Source organism: Lynx rufus, unplaced genomic scaffold (genome assembly GCF_022079265.1).
Source record: "Lynx rufus isolate CCGP_SWC_20201006 ecotype Redwood Valley unplaced genomic scaffold, mLynRuf1.p SCAF_43, whole genome shotgun sequence".
Taxonomy (NCBI): domain Eukaryota; kingdom Metazoa; phylum Chordata; class Mammalia; order Carnivora; family Felidae; genus Lynx; species Lynx rufus.
In genome coordinates this window covers 827,021-843,027 of record NW_025814860.1, presented here as the reverse complement: position 1 = coordinate 843,027, position 16,007 = coordinate 827,021, and the positions used below count along the sequence as shown (strand labels likewise).

Here is a 16,007-nt window from a genome sequence, read left to right as displayed (position 1 = left end):
AGGCCCCGGTTCTCTGCCTCTCTCAACGTGGTCACGGCCCACGCTCCTTGGACCCGGCTCCCCTGGCTAGTCCCTGGTCTCCTGGGACGTCGTCATCGATAACAAGCGCGTACTCGGTCACTCACACGACCATACGTTTCTTCACCACAGATTCACAGCTCACAGCTGCTAAAACCCCTGGAATTTCCCCACGATAAGGCCTCAGAATGAAGGCGACTTCGGGTCTCTGCCCAGGGGCGGGGTGGCTGCCGGGAGGACCCGCCACGGGTCAGAGGGCTCCGGCGAGGCCTCCATAACCGCCCAGGACTGCGATCGCAGGCCTCCGGGCAGGGAGGGGTGGGGGGAGTGGCACCCGGCGAGGACTCGAGGACTCGGGAGCTCTGCGCCCTCCCCGGACGTGCCCTGTGCGTCTCTTCATCCGGCTGCTGCCTCGTGTCCTTTATCGCATCCTCCACACACCGCTAAGCGCGAGTACGTGGTTCCCTGGCCTCTGGGAGCCGCTCTAACCGGCTGCAAGAGCCCGAAGAGGACCCTCCACTCTGTGGCCTGTGGCGGGAGCACGGGTGGGGTGGGGGTGCGGGACGGAGGCCGTGACCCGTGGGACCTGGTGCTGTCTCTGGGTGCACGGTGTCAGAACCGACTGGATTGTGTTGAGCATAGAGCTGTGTACAGAAGGGTCAGGTCACTATGTTGTACACCTGCAGCCAGTGTAACTTTGGATATTAACTACACTTCTGTAAAAAAAAATCTTTTTAAGAAAAAAAAAAATGGGGGCGCCTGGGTGGCTTGGTCGGTTGAGCGTCTGACTTCAGCTGAGGTCATGATCTCACGGTCTGTGAGTTTGAGCCCCACGTTGGGCTCTGTGCTGACAGCTCAGAGCCTGGAGCCTGCTTCAGATTCTGTATCTTCCTCTCTCTCTGCCCCTCCCCCACTCGCTCTCGGTCTTCCAAAAATGAATAAATGTTAAATAAAAAAAGAAAAAAATGGAGTTGAATTCTCAGGCCTCCAGGTGGTATCTGAGACTTTCTTCGTGTTGTGGCGGGCTCCCTCGCCACGGCGGAATTGGGTCTAGGAACCCTAACAGATCTCATCGCCGTGGCTGCTGCTGCGTGACCCCTGCCCCCACTCGGTTCTCAGCAGCCCCCCATCTTGCTGCTCCCTGACGTTCACCTAAAGTCTCTAACTTGGGGGGGCACTTGAAACACTGGTAGGATTTGTCAGACCCAGGTGTGGATGGCAAGGCCCTTCCAGGCACAGAGCAGAGCATAAGCAAAGGGCCTGGGGCAGCCCCCAGTCTGGGTGGATGAGCGCAGGCCGGGTCACGTCAGGAGGAGGCTGAAAGCTGCAGAGTCGGCCCTGAGCGGGAACTTTCAGAAAACGTGTGCACACACTGCGAGGCAGAGGCCAGACTTCCAGCCGGTCAGCCTGCTGTGGACCCGGTGCCTCATTATGATCAGAACCGGGCCCACTGTGGTTGCGCCGGGGAATTCTCACAGAAACAAGAGTGCCGTGGCTCACCCGCCACAGGCAATGGCCGCTGCCCTCGTTTCGGAGCCTCAGCTCTGTTCCGAGAGGGGGCACTGAGCTGGGGACCCTGGGTTGTCACATTCTCATCCACACCCTCAAGTGTGCAGACAGGGGACCTCCGGACGCGGTGCTGACGGCCTCGGATACGGTTCAGTAATCCAGAAGAAGGGCAGCTTTTAAAGAAACACGATACTTCACAGCTTCCTCTTACTAGCACTTTAGAGATCAAGTTAATAAGATTCCTTCTTTTGCTAATCTAGTTCGTAAACTATTTCCTGCGTTACAACGTGGTGACGGACTGTTCAAGCCACAGTCTGAGCCAGGACAGGGGCTACGCGGAGCGACGTAGGCGTGCGGCTCCCACACCGGGGCTGCTGTGCCATCAGACTCCCCGACAAGCCTGGGGGCAGAGGGACAGAGGAACGCAAGCAGAAGGGGCCACGTATGAGTAAGGCAAAGTCCAGGGGCCGGATGGTGAGGGGAACACGGAAGGCTCACGCGAACGGGAGAAACCAAAGTCCACGCTGGGAATAACGGGCAGAACAAGGGAAATGCGGATAAGATTCACTTTCCTTCTAACCTGCAGCCCGTGGAGAAATATTTGAGGCCGGCAGAGCAGACGTTCCCCCAGGAACCCCACTGTCTTCACGGTCGGTAATGCTTTGCTAGCGGGAAAACCCCCTCAGCCGGACGACAGCCAGGCCTCCGGGATCCTGGAGTCCCCAGCGTACAGACGGTCCGTTTGGAAACCTCCTTGTCATTACCATCCTCCGCCCGCCCAACTCCCAAGGATAACAGTTGCCTCTCATGACCCCGGTGCGGCTCTTTCTGCCCACAGGTCCTGTCCCCCTGCCGTAATAAAACCACCCCTTTGTACCAGAACATCTCAAGAACTCTTTCTTGACTGTTCGCTCTTGAACCCTGCTTCAAACCAAATCAGGGAAATTAGGAGGAAAACTCGATAGGAGGAACCGTAAATTCACTCTCATGATGTTTTGAGTCCTCAGGTCAAAGGAAAAACGAATGTTCCTGAGGAACGTGAAATGAGAATGAAATCCAGAAAAATGCCGGCATGAGGGCAGAGATGGTTTAAAATAAGGGAATGAAGAAAAGCTGTGGGCGGAGCCGTGAGACACTCACGGGTCTGGAGACCCTGGCGACAAGGAGGCCAAGCCCCAGGGGAGGCAGACAACTCTTTGCAAGACAAGCTAGCTGGGAGCGTGCACGTGTGTGAAAACAACCCCGTTCCGTCGAAAATAAACAAGCAGACATGTGAGTGAGACACGCTTCCTGAAAAGCCACAGGCTGGCCTGTCCCCAGGGGCCACCTCTGCGCCCGCATCACCGTTAGTCCCCTACCCGAGGACCGCGGACATGTCACGTCCATGCTACCTTGTCTTGACGGCACAGCCAAGGCTTGTCACTTTCCTGACCCGGGGGCCTCCCAGCTGCTGGAGTTTTGGGGCACAAATTAGAGCGCGTGGTGCACGGTGTGTAATGAGGGGTGTGCCGCGGCCGCCAGAGACCCCCCCGCCCCGCTGGGACCCGGGAACGCGGCCCCGCGCTGGCGGGGCTCCCACCTTCCTCGTGAAGTAATAGTGAGGCACTTGAATTCCCAGAAGGGTCTGGTAGGCGGGAGGCCGGGAGAAGCTGTCCTGGAGCAAGAAGCCATGCTCTTCGGTGACGAAGAAGGACAGGACCAGCACATCAGCCTGAGGGAGAGGGAGACGCCGTCGGCTCTGGTGTGACCACGTCACCTTCCATCGTGTATCTGATCCCCACGTTCACGGCCAGGATGTTGACACACAGAGAAGAAGGACGAACGTGGGCACACAGCCTCGTGCGGATAATCCACTAGCCCCCTTCTGGAAGATGTGCCACATCCTGCGTGGAGAGCCGCTAGACCCTCTTAGGGACGGGTTTTCTTGTAGCAAAAACAAATCTTTCCCCACCCAGCTGGTAAACGACACCAAAGAACTCTCGGGTGTCGGTTTTTCTGTTCAGCTCCTCGACTCTCATTTCAAAGACAGCAGCAGAAAGATTCTCTCATCCGCTCTTGGGGGGGAGGGGGGTGGAGGGACCGGGGCGGCAGTGCCGTCCAGCCCCCTGTGGACAGGAGCAGCAGGAGGTCCAGGTGGCGAAGCCCTCTCGGGCCTCACCCTCCTCGAGAAGCCCGGACGCGGCACCCGGTCAGCGTGCCGGCAAGGGCCCCAGAGTGGCAATCAGCACGCACCCTCACCGCCCGCCCGGGGCCGTCTCCTGTTCCAGTCACACAGTCATGGAGATGCCACCTGTTTACCACTCAGCGTTTCAGAACCAAGGATCGGCCGTGCGTCTGAATGTCTGGGGGCACAGACACCCGCCGCTGATAATCCTGGGCCCTGTGCTCACCACCCTGGGGAGGGGGGACTTCCTTTGGCAGGGACACAAGGCCGCCAGCGTCAGCAGGCTGGCTGCCCTTGCCGACTTACTGGGACCTGCTACAGACCCCTCTCGGAACAAGGTCATCACAGGGAGGCACAGCCGGCTGCTGGCCTCTCCCAGGGAGCTCCAGACGTTCTGACAACGTACGTAAGGAAAGCATCAGAGTCCTGGACGCTACGGGGGGGGGTGGGTGGGGGGTGCCTGGTAGGGTGGAGGTCAGGGGTCAGGGCGAGGAGGTCAGTGGGAACCGGCCTTGCTGACCCAGCCCCAGGACACACGCCCGCCATGGGTTAGCTCTGTTAACCGTTAGGGTGGCAGGCTCGGTCCCAGGGAGAAAGTAATATGCAGCACTCGACGTCATGGGAGAACTAAAACAGGACAGCCCGAGTGGCAGCAGACAGAGAGGGTGGGGCCCGCCGCCACGCAAACCCAGAGGCCACGCAGGCCACGTGTCGAGGAGGCAGACTGCTCCACGGGCACCAACCTCCCTCCAGCTTTCCCATAAACCACGTCAGGACCGTGAACCTGCCCAGACCCCTGCACCAAGAGACAACCACGACGCAGACAGGGTACCGTGGGGTCCGGGCCGTCCTCGGCGGGGGGCTTCCTGTCCCCGGGCTGCAGCGGGGCCCCCGGCGCCTCCCGCACGGCCTCGCACACGAACAGCCTGGGCTCGCTCTGGTCCCAGAAGTGGCTCACAGGAACGAGATCCCTCAGTCTTTCGTCCGCAAAGGCGGGGCTCCTGAAAGAGAAGGTCCATCCTGAGTCCCGAGGGCTGAGATGCGCTCTGGAAACGCGTGCCCAGGGTCGGCGTCCGCGTCCGCAGGCTGCCGTGCGCTCCACAGACTGCCTGCTCCGGGGCCCCTTCCCACAGCACGCTGCAGCCAGCCTGCTGGGGGCACGCTCACATCAAACAGAGCCAGTCAAAGAGGCCCAGGGCAGCCTCGTCGGAGGGCGTGTGACGCTTTGGCTCTGGAGACTCCACACAGGGCGCCTGCCAGGGCCGGTGTGGACCTCGCGTCCTGTAGGGCGGACACGTGCCGAGGGGTAGGTGCGCTGCCCACAGACAAGGTGGGTCTGGAGGCAAAGGAAGGTCAGATCTCAGAAGCGGAGGGGAGTCTGCGGGGAGGCCACGCACCGTCCCTGCTGCCACCGGAGGAGTGACAGGCCGGGCCGGGGAGGACGTGGCTTGAAGGTGGAGGGCAGAGGGAAAGCGTGAGTCTGAGACATGATTCAAACAAGGGAAATGGGACGAGTCACAGCCGAGGCGACTAAGGGAGGGGTGAGCTGTGAGCTTTCCGAGCACACAGCCGAGACAAGAGTGATCTCTGGAAATGAGATGCAGGTGATGACAAGAGATTCCAGCGGACATTTGGGGCCGAGAAAGCAGAGCGAGGCTGGGGAGAGGTGAGGACGGGCCTGTTCGGGCAGGGCCACCAGTGGCGACCAGTTTAAGCCCCCAGGAGAAAGAAGGTTCTGGAAAAGGGTTTCAGCAGTGGAGTGGGAGGGGACCGTAACAGAGAAAAGGAGCACGTGCCCGGCAAGGCCGGCCTCGGGCTCTGCTGTCGGGCACGCGGTGTGGGTGCCGGCCGCAGCGTGCACCCTGGGTCCTGAGCCGCGCACTGGGCCCTCAGGTGTCACTTTCCAGAGTCAGAGGTGAGCCCTCAGTGGGGCAGGGCGAGCGTGTCCCTGGCAGCAGCAGGAACTCAAACACAGGTTATACGAACTCCCTGAAGAGCAGTGATTACTTTTCTAGAAAGACACCACCACCCAGACAGACACGCTCCCTTCCCAGGTGCAGACAAGGCTGAGTGACCACCACTCCCCCCAACATCCGGGCCACCGTGTGCCCATGGCTGCCACTGCCCTTCCAGAAGCCCGTTTCTGCTGGGTAATTCCAGGACCCCAGGGGCTCCCATCCATCCCAACTGTCGGGGCTGTTGGCTTCACTGTTTCCTCCACCACCACCTGCTAAGGGCCTTTAAGTCTGGAGCGTCACTCAGCCACCACCTGCTCGGAAGCTGTGTATCATTTTCACTAGCTTTACACTGAAGTCCCGCCGAATCATAGCCTTACTTCTTGGTCTCTTGCCCGCTGAAGGACAGCGTCTCCCTCCGATCAATCTGCCCCGTCTTGAGGTCCAGGAGAGTCACAGTGTCCATTTCCACGTCGTAGAAGCAGATTTTGGAATCGGGGCTGCCGTCAGCCTAGGGGAAGACAAAACGGGGCTCACGGAACCATGTGGCTGGCACCCCGTGGGTTTAAGAACAAGCGTGTGGCATTCACGACCCACCAGCCACTCCAGCACTCCTAACGTGGGTGTCGGTGCACCGTTGTCCCACCGAGACAGCTGTCCGGTGGGTACTTTGTAATTTCAGGGGGCCGAGAAACTCTAGAACATTGTGGAGGTCCAACGCCAGCTGTCCGGCTGAGGTGGATGAACCACAGGGACACGGAGGAGTGGATCCCCACGCGCCAGTTCTCACACAGGCGAATGAAGACGAGAGAAGGGGAGCAGCTTGGCTGGTGGGGGAACGAATGCCAACGACTCGGGGAGACTGTGCAAGGCTTTGTCTTACCAGGCGGCAGGACGCTAAATGGGGCCTGAGGACTCAAGAAAAACAAGAAGATCAGCCCCTCAAAACTTCAGACAGAGAACACCGTAAGCCCGATGGCATCAGCGGTTTCTCATCACAAACACCGTCCGCGAGAGGAAAGACCAACAACGAACTGGGAGATGCGTCAGCGACACTGAAGGTGCCCAGCCTCCTGCCCCCACCCCGCCCCCCGCCCCCTGCCCAGGGGAACGGTGGACCACTGCCCGCGCCAGCCCCTCCTTTCCAAAGTGCACCCTCCCGCGGGGAGCGCCAGAGGGGCTGGGGACAGCTGGTTGTCACCACAAGCTCGCTTGTGCTGCCTGAACTTTATTTCTTTGCTGTGTTTTCTTTCACCGCGGACAAGAATTCCTGGTGCAAGGAGAGATGTTTTTGTCCCTTAGCGTCACCGCACTGTCCCCGCCCGTGCCATGCATTCACCCCAGCAGCAGGGAGATGGTGCCGTGTCCTGGGATGCCCACCCTGCTTCTGCTTCCGTGCCCCTGGGCTCTGGCACCGCCCTCCTGCCGCCCGAGGACCCCCATCTCCAGCCAGACTTAGCCTCTGAGACTCAGGCTTGTCTTCGCTGGCCCACGTGCCACCCTGAGGAGCCTCGAACTCAGCACTGAGACAAGACGCCCCACCGTCCCCCTTTCAACCTCCACGTGGCTGCCCGGGGTGGAGTCAGTCCCCGCCCATCCATGCCCCCTGCCCCAGATGATCCCCAACCCCCAGAAGACTTCTGCACACCCCCCCACCGCTGAGAAGCAACCTGTAGAAAGATGCTACGTGACAGTCCTGTCTTGCCCCTGCGCCAAGGCCGGCGCCCGTGTGATGGCCCACTGACCGTGCCGGCCTCAGCCTCGACCCTCTGCCAGGGATGGCAGACCCTCGGGTCGCGCTGTACCACCTGCTTATACTCCGGGCGCGTCTCCCTGTGCCTCCCCTGCCCCTGCCACATGCCCGTCTGGAAGCCTCCCGCCCGGCATGGCCCGCAGTTGGACCGTCTCTGAGGGACGTCTGTTTGTCCACAGGAAGGGGCCACACTCTCCTAATTAAGCATCGGCTTGTGTCCGCGGTGCCCAACACAGTGTCTGGTTCCCGGAAGGCAACCGGTAAGTAGGTGGTGAACGAATGGATTCGCAAGCAAACTCGTGGGCAGCAAGGCTCACTGCCTGCAGGGCAGGACAGACGTGTCCGTGTCCCTTCTGTCAGACTCTGCTCCCTGGCTGTCCTTGCCTTCTCTAAGCCAGAGGCTCAGAGGACCTTGCTGCCCTCTCATGCCAAGAGAACGCAGCCGGCTGGTGAAAAGGTACAGAAAAGAGAAGAGGTGCAGAGGGGGACCCTGCACAGGGGGACCCACTGTCTCAGAGGAACTAGGGACTGGGGACAGGTGGGGCTCAGGTCTCGTGGCAGGAAGGGAGCACAGTGGGCACGGCCGGAGGAGGCCGCGGTCCAGGGAGCAGCTGCCGCCGCGCACCCACCTTGCTGAGGAGGATGCTGATCTTGCCGCCGCTGGCGTTACACCTGAGCGAGGCCATGCCCGCTGCGCCCGGGATCAGATCGGCCAGCTTCCGGTCATCACAGTGCTCTTTGGCCTCTCTGTAGGGGGACACGGGGGCTCAGGGGAGGTGCAGGCCTGTGGCTGGGCAGCTCACAGGGCCAGAGCCCGCTTTCTGAGAGAACAGAAACCTTCCTTCAAAGAACTCGGGGCTCCTCGAAGGCGTGGCTGCTCGCACGCCGGGGGTCTTGCGCCGCGGCAGAGGGCCCAGATCAGGGTACAGGGCGAGCGTCAGCAGTTTAAGTTGCTAAACTGAGGTACGATGACGATAACGTCGTATTCCTTTCAGGCATAAACATACTGATTCAACGTCTGGGTCAGTCTGTAAAGTTCCCAGGTTTAACGAACAGAAGTGAATACGTATCCCTCCCCCTACTCCTCTGTGCTCAGCCTGTGTCCCTGCGACACGTTTTGGCCATTCGTCCTGCCAGAACGGGCTGCTGTCCCACGTGCCACGTACAAACACGCGTGTCTCTAGCCCGTTTACTGGGTTCTGGCGTGACGCTGTTACAAACGGCACTGGGTCGGCAGCGGTGGCTCCTCCCGACTGTTTCCACTTAATTCTCGTTTCCTCCGTGCTTCCCTGGTGTCCTCTGTGTCCCAGGATCCCTTCCAGGCCCCGTGTCCTTAGGCCCCCCAGGCTGGGACAGTTTGTCTGACTCCAGGCTCCTGTGACATTTCCTGCCTCCGTCCTAGAATTTCTCCAAGGAGCCTCGTGGTCCTGTTGGAGAGCGCTGTGGAAACCCGCACCTGGGCCCTGGGCGTGCTGGCAGAGCAAGGCCCCGCACGCGGACTCACTGGTGCCCGGACGTGTATCCGGAGATGGCTCGACGCGCACCCGATGTGTGTGTCCGTATGAAGCTAAACGTGACTTGTGCTCAACCCTTCGCCACGAGGCTCATTCTCGCCTCCTCCCCTCGCTTATGTCACCTCCTCCCAACACTGAAGCCCCGGCTCCCAAAACCTGCACCTTCACTCTGTGCAGCTGAGTGGCGGCGCGGGACGCTTGCCCTGTGCCCTGTGCGGGGAGCTCTGTGGACGGCAGTGCGGTCCTGTGTCTGGTCCCTCAGCCCCCAGTATCAACACCATCACCACCACTACCCGAAGGGCCGGGGTCAGCACCGCCTCTCCGAGGGCTGGTTCACACATTTCTACCATACTTAGGTGACTGTCACATTCCGTACTCTATCCTGTGATCCCCTGAAAGATTTTTAAAACTGACGCACATTAAGACTCATTTTCTGCTGTAAAGTGCTATAGGCTCTGACAACCGTGGTGCCTTGTATTCACCACAGAAAAACATTTTTAATGTTTATTTTTGAGAGAGACAGATTGGAAGTGGGGGAGGGTGAGAGAGAGAGGGAGACACAGAATCCGAAGCAGGCTCCAGGCTCTGAGCTGTCGGCACAGAGCCCGACGTGGGACTCAAACCCACAGACCGTGAGATCATGACCGGAGCCGAAGGCGGATGCTTAACCGACTGAACCACCCAGGTGCCCCTACCACGTAGAAAATTTTACTGCCTAAAAACTCCCCTGGGCTCTGCCTGCTCAACCCTCGTCCCATATGTGCCCTCCCCCACTACGCAAGTATTAAGAATTTAAGCCAAGGGGTCCCTGGGTGGCTCATCTGGTTGAGGGTCTGACTCTTGATTTCTGCTCAGGTCATGATCCCAGGGTTGTGGGATCAAGCCCTGCATCAGGCTCTGCGCTGAGCATAGAGCCTGCCTGGGACTCTCACTCTCTGTCTGCCCCTGTCCCCTGCTCACGTGAATGTGTGCTCTCTTTCTCGCTCTCTCTCTCTCTCAAAAACAAAAACAACAAAAAAGGAATGGAAAGAGATCCTTCTTTTTTCCAAACACTGCACCAAGGTAAAGCAAAGCTCTAGCTGCCACGGGTGTTGTTTAGGCGTTAGCAATATTGCCTTCACTCCACGCTCACCGGACAGCAGCACAAACCCAAGAATAGAATGGGCCCAAAACAAATTTTCAAAGCCAAGACATAGAGCATTTCAAAAAATTCAGCGGTACGTTAACGTTGAAATGACTCTTGTCCATTTCTGCCCGCCACGCTGTCTCCTGGTTAGTTTTTATAAAGTGTGCGGACATACCTCACTTTACTGCCCGTCCCACACACTGTGTTTTTTACAAACGGAAGGTCTGCGGCAACCCCGTGGTCAAAAAGTCAGTCGGTGCCGTTTTGCCAACATCATTTGCTCACTTTGTGTCTTCAGGTTCCATTCTGGTAATTCTTGCCTTATCTCAAACCTTTTCATCGTTGGCATATTTGTTACAGTGACCTGTGCTCACAGGTGCTGAACGTTCAGGTGACGGTCGGCGGTTTTTAGCAACAAACCGCTTTCTTATTTTAGGCACGAACATTTTTTTTTGACATAATGCTACTGCACACTTGACTAGAGAACAGACCTATCTTTTACATGTACCGAGAAAATAAAAAATTAATCTGACTCGCTTTATTGAGAAATTCACTCTATTGCAATGGCCTCAATCTGAACCCGCAATATCTCCCGATATACATCTATACTTTTATTTGGACAGAGACCGTACCTTCGGGAAAGATCAAAGCTTTTAAAGTGAGCCAAGTCTGTCCCCACAACCAGGAAATCTCCACAGATGTCAAGGAAGCATGGGCTCCCCTCTGCCTCTGGGAACAGTAGGAGCTGTTTCACGGTCCCCTGAGGAAAAGGAAAGGAGAATGATTAAGGGAAGCAGCGTGCACGTAGCATCTTACTTTTGGTACTGAACATTACTCACAGGTAATCGTGTTTGCACTAAGCAGGCTCTCAGGTAAGACGCGCAGAACCTAGCAGATTCTAACACTACACAGGGAAGGCTCAGGGGTGTGTGGTGTTCACGGCTGCCGAAACCCGTGGAATTTCCAGTGAAAAGGGCCACAGATGTGTCTCCGCTCACGTTAACGAAGGCGACTTTGGGTCTCTGCCCAGGGGCGGGGTGGCTGCCGGGAGGACCCGCCACGGGTCAGAGGGCTCCAGCGAGGCCTCCGGGCAGGGAGGGGTGGGGGGAGTGGCACCCGGCGAGGACTCGAGGACTCGGGAGCTCTGCGCCCTCCCCGGACGTGCCCTGTGCGTCTCTTCATCCGGCTGCTGCCTCGTGTCCTTTATCGCATCCTCCACACACCGCTAAGCGCGAGTACGTGGTTCCCTGGCCTCTGGGAGCCGCTCTAACTGGCTCCAAGAGCCCGAGGAGGACCCTCCACTCTGTGGCCTGTGGCGGGAGCACGGGTGGGGGTGGGGGTGCGGGACGGAGGCCGTGACCCGTGGGACCTGGCGCGTCTCTGGGTGCATGGTGTCAGAACCGAGTTGACTTCTGGGCACCCCGTGCACGAGGACTACTTAGTGTTCGGTGGTGGGGAACCCTGTTCCTCCGGGAACCTGCAAGGCTTCCCACGTTGCTACCTGTCACCTAACTGCCACCACCCCCAAGCACTGCTTGGCCCCTTCCCCGGCTGTGGCCTCAGTTCCCAGCTGCCTGGCTCCAGGTCCTCGGACCGCACTGTGGCCCCGCCCACCTGACCTCACTGCGGGCAGTTCCCCCCCCACCACGCCGCTCACACACAAAACCCATCTTCCAGCAGAAAGTAACAAAACTAAAGCCGGAATGCTTGTCCCCATCCCTCCGGGCTTCACACCCCCCACGGGCTTCGGGTGAGGGCCTTTAGTCAGGCCAGCCGGTACTCCTGCCTCCTCTCCCACTGCTTCCGCCCCCACCAGCCCCTTTTTCGGAAGCTCGGGCCCCCGTAATCGAGGTGCCCTCACCGACACCAAACAGCAGAAAGCACCGGGGGCGAGTGGAGCGCCACCTCCCGGCCCGGAAAGGAGTCCCCCTAGAGAAGTGGACGGTGCATGGCAGCCGGCGTCGTCTCAAAGAGGCAACGACAACCGCGGTGTGCGTGTGTACGTCCTCAAGAGTGGGAGCACGGTGTGCAGAGACGCCCCCAGGCTTTCCAAACCCGAGAGCTACTGCACGTTGATTACGAGTTTCCACAGGGACATATGCCTTTTAGTTAGAAAATTCACACCCAGCTACAGCCTGTCTGTTGTTGGAGGACCCTAAGGCCGTCAGCGGGCTTGTCAGTCGTCTCCACGTTTCACAGAAGGCCTTTCACCCTTTTTCCCAGCAGGCCACGCTCCCGTTCCCAGTGTGCCTTTCACCCTTTCCCAGCAGGCCACGCTCCCATTCCCAGTATGCCTTTCACCCTTTCCCAGCAGGCCACGCTCCCGTTCCCAGTATGCCTCTCACCCTTTCCCAGCAGGCCACGCTCCCGTTCCCAGTGTGCCTTTCACCCTTTCCCAGCAGGCCACGCTCCCGTTCCCAGTATGCCTTTCATCCTTTCTCAGCATGTTGACCACCCTGTGAAAATCAACACGAGGAGAAGACTCCCAGTGACTCCAGGCTGTTGAGCAAACAGGTGCCGGTGCCCACAGAGCCCACTGGGCTCCCCGAAGTGTGCCACCCACCTTGGGGTTGGAGGGTAGGTTTGCTCCTGGATTTTGAGCCTTGCTCTGTGTTTTGAGCTCTCCGGGCTTACTTGAGATGTTTTAAGGCTTTGTCCTTTTTGAGAGTTGTTTGGCCTTTGGTCCAACTTCTTTTTGCAACTGTTTAGGTTTTTTTTTTTTTTTTTTTTTTTTTTTTTTTTTAGAAAAAAAGCTCGTAAGATATAGGATCCTAGGCACCAAAATGCTCTTGAGGTCATGCCATGCCCCTCCTTTCTGGGATCCTGACTGGACCCACGTTTAAAAACTATGCCCCCTCCTAATGGGATTTCTAACCAAATGGACAGACTTAACGAAAAATAATTTCTAACTTCAAAAGCCATTATGGGGAACGTTTGATCTTCCTCAAATTGTTTTGCTCAAAATTAAATCACAAAGCTCCAACTCGAAAAAATCAAAAACAACCTCGAAACACACAAGCCTGAACGGGGTGCCCACCTTAATCGGTGCCTTGACACTTGCAGACGTTTTCAGGATTCTCAGTTTGCCTCTTTACAAAAATACCATTTCTGAATTAACTGAGGCAGACAAACAACTGAAATAAGTCAAAATGGCCTCTGAGGACTCTTATTTCCTCTCCCCCGGTGGTCCTTATCCCCAGGCTGACAGCCACCTTGTGCTTGGGCCCCAGCTCTGGGGCCACTTTCTCTTCCTCACTCTGCACCTGCCCCCACTCCCACACAGTGCTGCTCCCTCACTCCAATCCTTTTGTCAAACTTCCCTTTTCCTCTGAGTCTCCCTCCACTCCTGAACTATTCACACCTGCCTCCTTAAAGTTAAGGCTTCCGAAGATCCAAATAAACCTTGAATTTTTTATGTTCCGTGGCCCAAGGATGAATCGTGAGCCTTAGGTGCAGTTTCCTAAAGTGACTGGGACCTGCCCCGCCATAGGTTTGTTGAATAATTTAACATTTATTCGAACTTACCAACCTGGTTTCTTATTTTTATCATTTAGTGCATGAGCCCAGGCCAAATACTGGACGAACCTAGCCCGATGGGAACATTCCGAAAGGGATTTAGAAAAACTAAACTCTGTGATTTTGCAAGGTGCTAGAACACTCACTGGAAATCACCAAGCAATTACAGTAGCTCTTCCCAAGCCTGTTGATTGGAATAAAATTCATATTTGCAAAAAGAGAACATAAAAAGGGCTGATGAACCTGTTCATTAACTATCACAATGGACTTCAGGGGCGCCTGGGCGGCTCAGGCGGTTAAGCATCCAACTTTGACTCAGTTCGTGATCTGACAGTTCATGAGTTCAATCCCCACATTGGGCTCTGTGCTGACAGCTCAGAGCCTGGAGCCTGCTTCCGATGCTGTGTCTCCTTCTCTCTCTGCCCCTCCCCCGCTCATGCTCTGTCTCTCTGTCAAAAATAAACATTAAAAAAAATTTTTTAAAACTATTATAATTGACTTCAGATCGCTTTCAAAGAAAATACTGGTCTTCTTTAAAAAATGTTTTTAAGTGTTTATTTATTTTAAGAGAGAGGGAATCCCAGGCAGACTCCATGTGGTCAGCACAGAGCCCGATGTGGGGCTTGAACTCACGAAACCATGAGATCATGGCCAGAGCCGAGATCAAGAGTCGGACGCTTAACCTACTGAGCCACCACGCAGGTGCCCCTCTGGTCTTTAGATGTCGAGCCCACCTGGGTCGCATTTAACTCTGTTTATTTCACAGACTGAACCCGGGTCTTAGTTACAACCAGGATGGAATGGGAAATGACATCCACTCCACATGGAGTTATCTGGCAAACCAGCCAGGGTGCATCCTGGATGAATCGCCTAAAAGAAAAACTGCTAAAATTCTTAATTTTCAACTGTGGCAAACGAAGGCCTCTAGACAGAACCAAATACGCCTGTTTTTTGGTATTACTGCAAAGGGCCGGGACACTGGAAAAGACTGTTACTACTTACGGGCTGAAGCACACCAGGCACCTTCAGCCTTCCGGCCAGCCTTTCCAGGCCCTCCTAATTGCCAGTAATGGGGCTCCAAAGAGGTACAGGGGCTCTTCCCAATGTTCCCTCTTAACTGGCTCAAACTACTCTCCAAATTGGGAACGACCCTCTGTCCTTACTGACACCGGGGCCACACTCCCGTTCAACTTCACTGCTGTGAAGCTGCCCCGGCCTTAGAATACTGGAATACCAAAACAGTTCAAATAGTGGGTGGTCCCAATAGAGCCCAACAGTTTCCTGTCCCTGAGCCCCTTTCCTTTTGTCTAGGTCCTGTGAGAGACACACACCCTTTCTCCTTACTTCCTCTGACTAGTCATCTGTTGGGTCAAGCTTTCTCAGGAAAGTATCAGGCTAGAATTTTTTTTCTCCCAAAAGGGGGAATTAACTCTCAATTTGACAGCAGTACTCAAAGTAAAAGACCCTTTGGCGTCTTTTATTAGCTCCTTCTCTGATGGCACCGGGGCCGAGTCTGGGGACACTGGTTACTTGTCCCTATTGGAGGAGCTACTATCCCCTTTATAAGCAAAATCCTCAACCGACATTGGCGGAATCCATACTGCATGTGCCATCAAGATTCAAACGGATTCCTCACAACCTGTCCCCGGAACAGGACCCTCAAATATAGATGTCCTTCAAGGCACGAGACCTATGATGACTTACGAGGCTCAGGGCCTTGTTATCCCCTGGACGAGACCCTGTAACAGCCCCGTTTTACCTGTGAGAAAAACCAGTGGCTGAGCGTGTCGGTCTGTTGAGCTGGAAACAATAAATGAGTTGCCCCTGGGCACCCCCTTGTTCCCAACCCTCCTATGCCAACATCCATCGCAACCCAAAGTTTCACCGCAATTGATGTGTGCGTTTTTAGTATTCTAGTTGACGAGGATAGCCAGCAATGCCCCAGTGTTTCTCAGAGTGTCCTTCCTCCTTTTCGCAAACCTTTAAAGCGGATTTGGATGCAGTTTTCTGGAGACTCTGGGCTGTTACAGCATGTAGAGGATTTGCTTTGCTTCTGCTTCTCCTCGTGGGAAACAGCGTTCACCTGTTAAAACTTCTGGTCTTAAAGACACAAAGTCTCCAGGGCGCCTGGGTGGCTCAGGTGGCTAAATGTCCGACTGTTGATTCCAGCTCAGGTCACGATCTCACCGATCATAAATCAAGCCCCGCGTCGGGCTCTGCGCGGACAGCACGGAGCCTGCTTGGGATTCTCCCGCTCTGACCCTCCCCTGCTCACACGCAGTCTCTCTCTCTCCTCTCTCAAAATTAATAAACTTAAAAAAAAAAACAGAGACAAAGTCTCCAAAGAAAGGTTGCAGTTTGCTCAAACTCAGGCTCGACGCTTTGGGCATCCGATCTCAGAACGAGGACTCCACCTGGACGCACATGAAACCCCTCATGACTGCTTGACGCG

General features: G+C 56.4%; 1 protein-coding gene across 1 annotated transcript in view; it reads right to left on the bottom strand.

The window, feature by feature from the left end:
- IFT140 (intraflagellar transport 140) overlaps positions 1-16,007 on the bottom strand; it is a 71,161-nt gene that overhangs the window by 34,894 nt on the left and 20,260 nt on the right. Inside the window, exons 12-16 of the mRNA XM_047097841.1 lie at positions 10,672-10,799; positions 8,029-8,146; positions 6,027-6,157; positions 4,524-4,692; positions 3,107-3,238 (exon numbers count right to left, since the gene is read on the bottom strand). Coding sequence (XP_046953797.1) covers positions 3,107-3,238; positions 4,524-4,692; positions 6,027-6,157; positions 8,029-8,146; positions 10,672-10,799 — 678 coding nt within the window. The remainder of the gene's footprint in view (positions 1-3,106; positions 3,239-4,523; positions 4,693-6,026; positions 6,158-8,028; positions 8,147-10,671; positions 10,800-16,007) is intronic.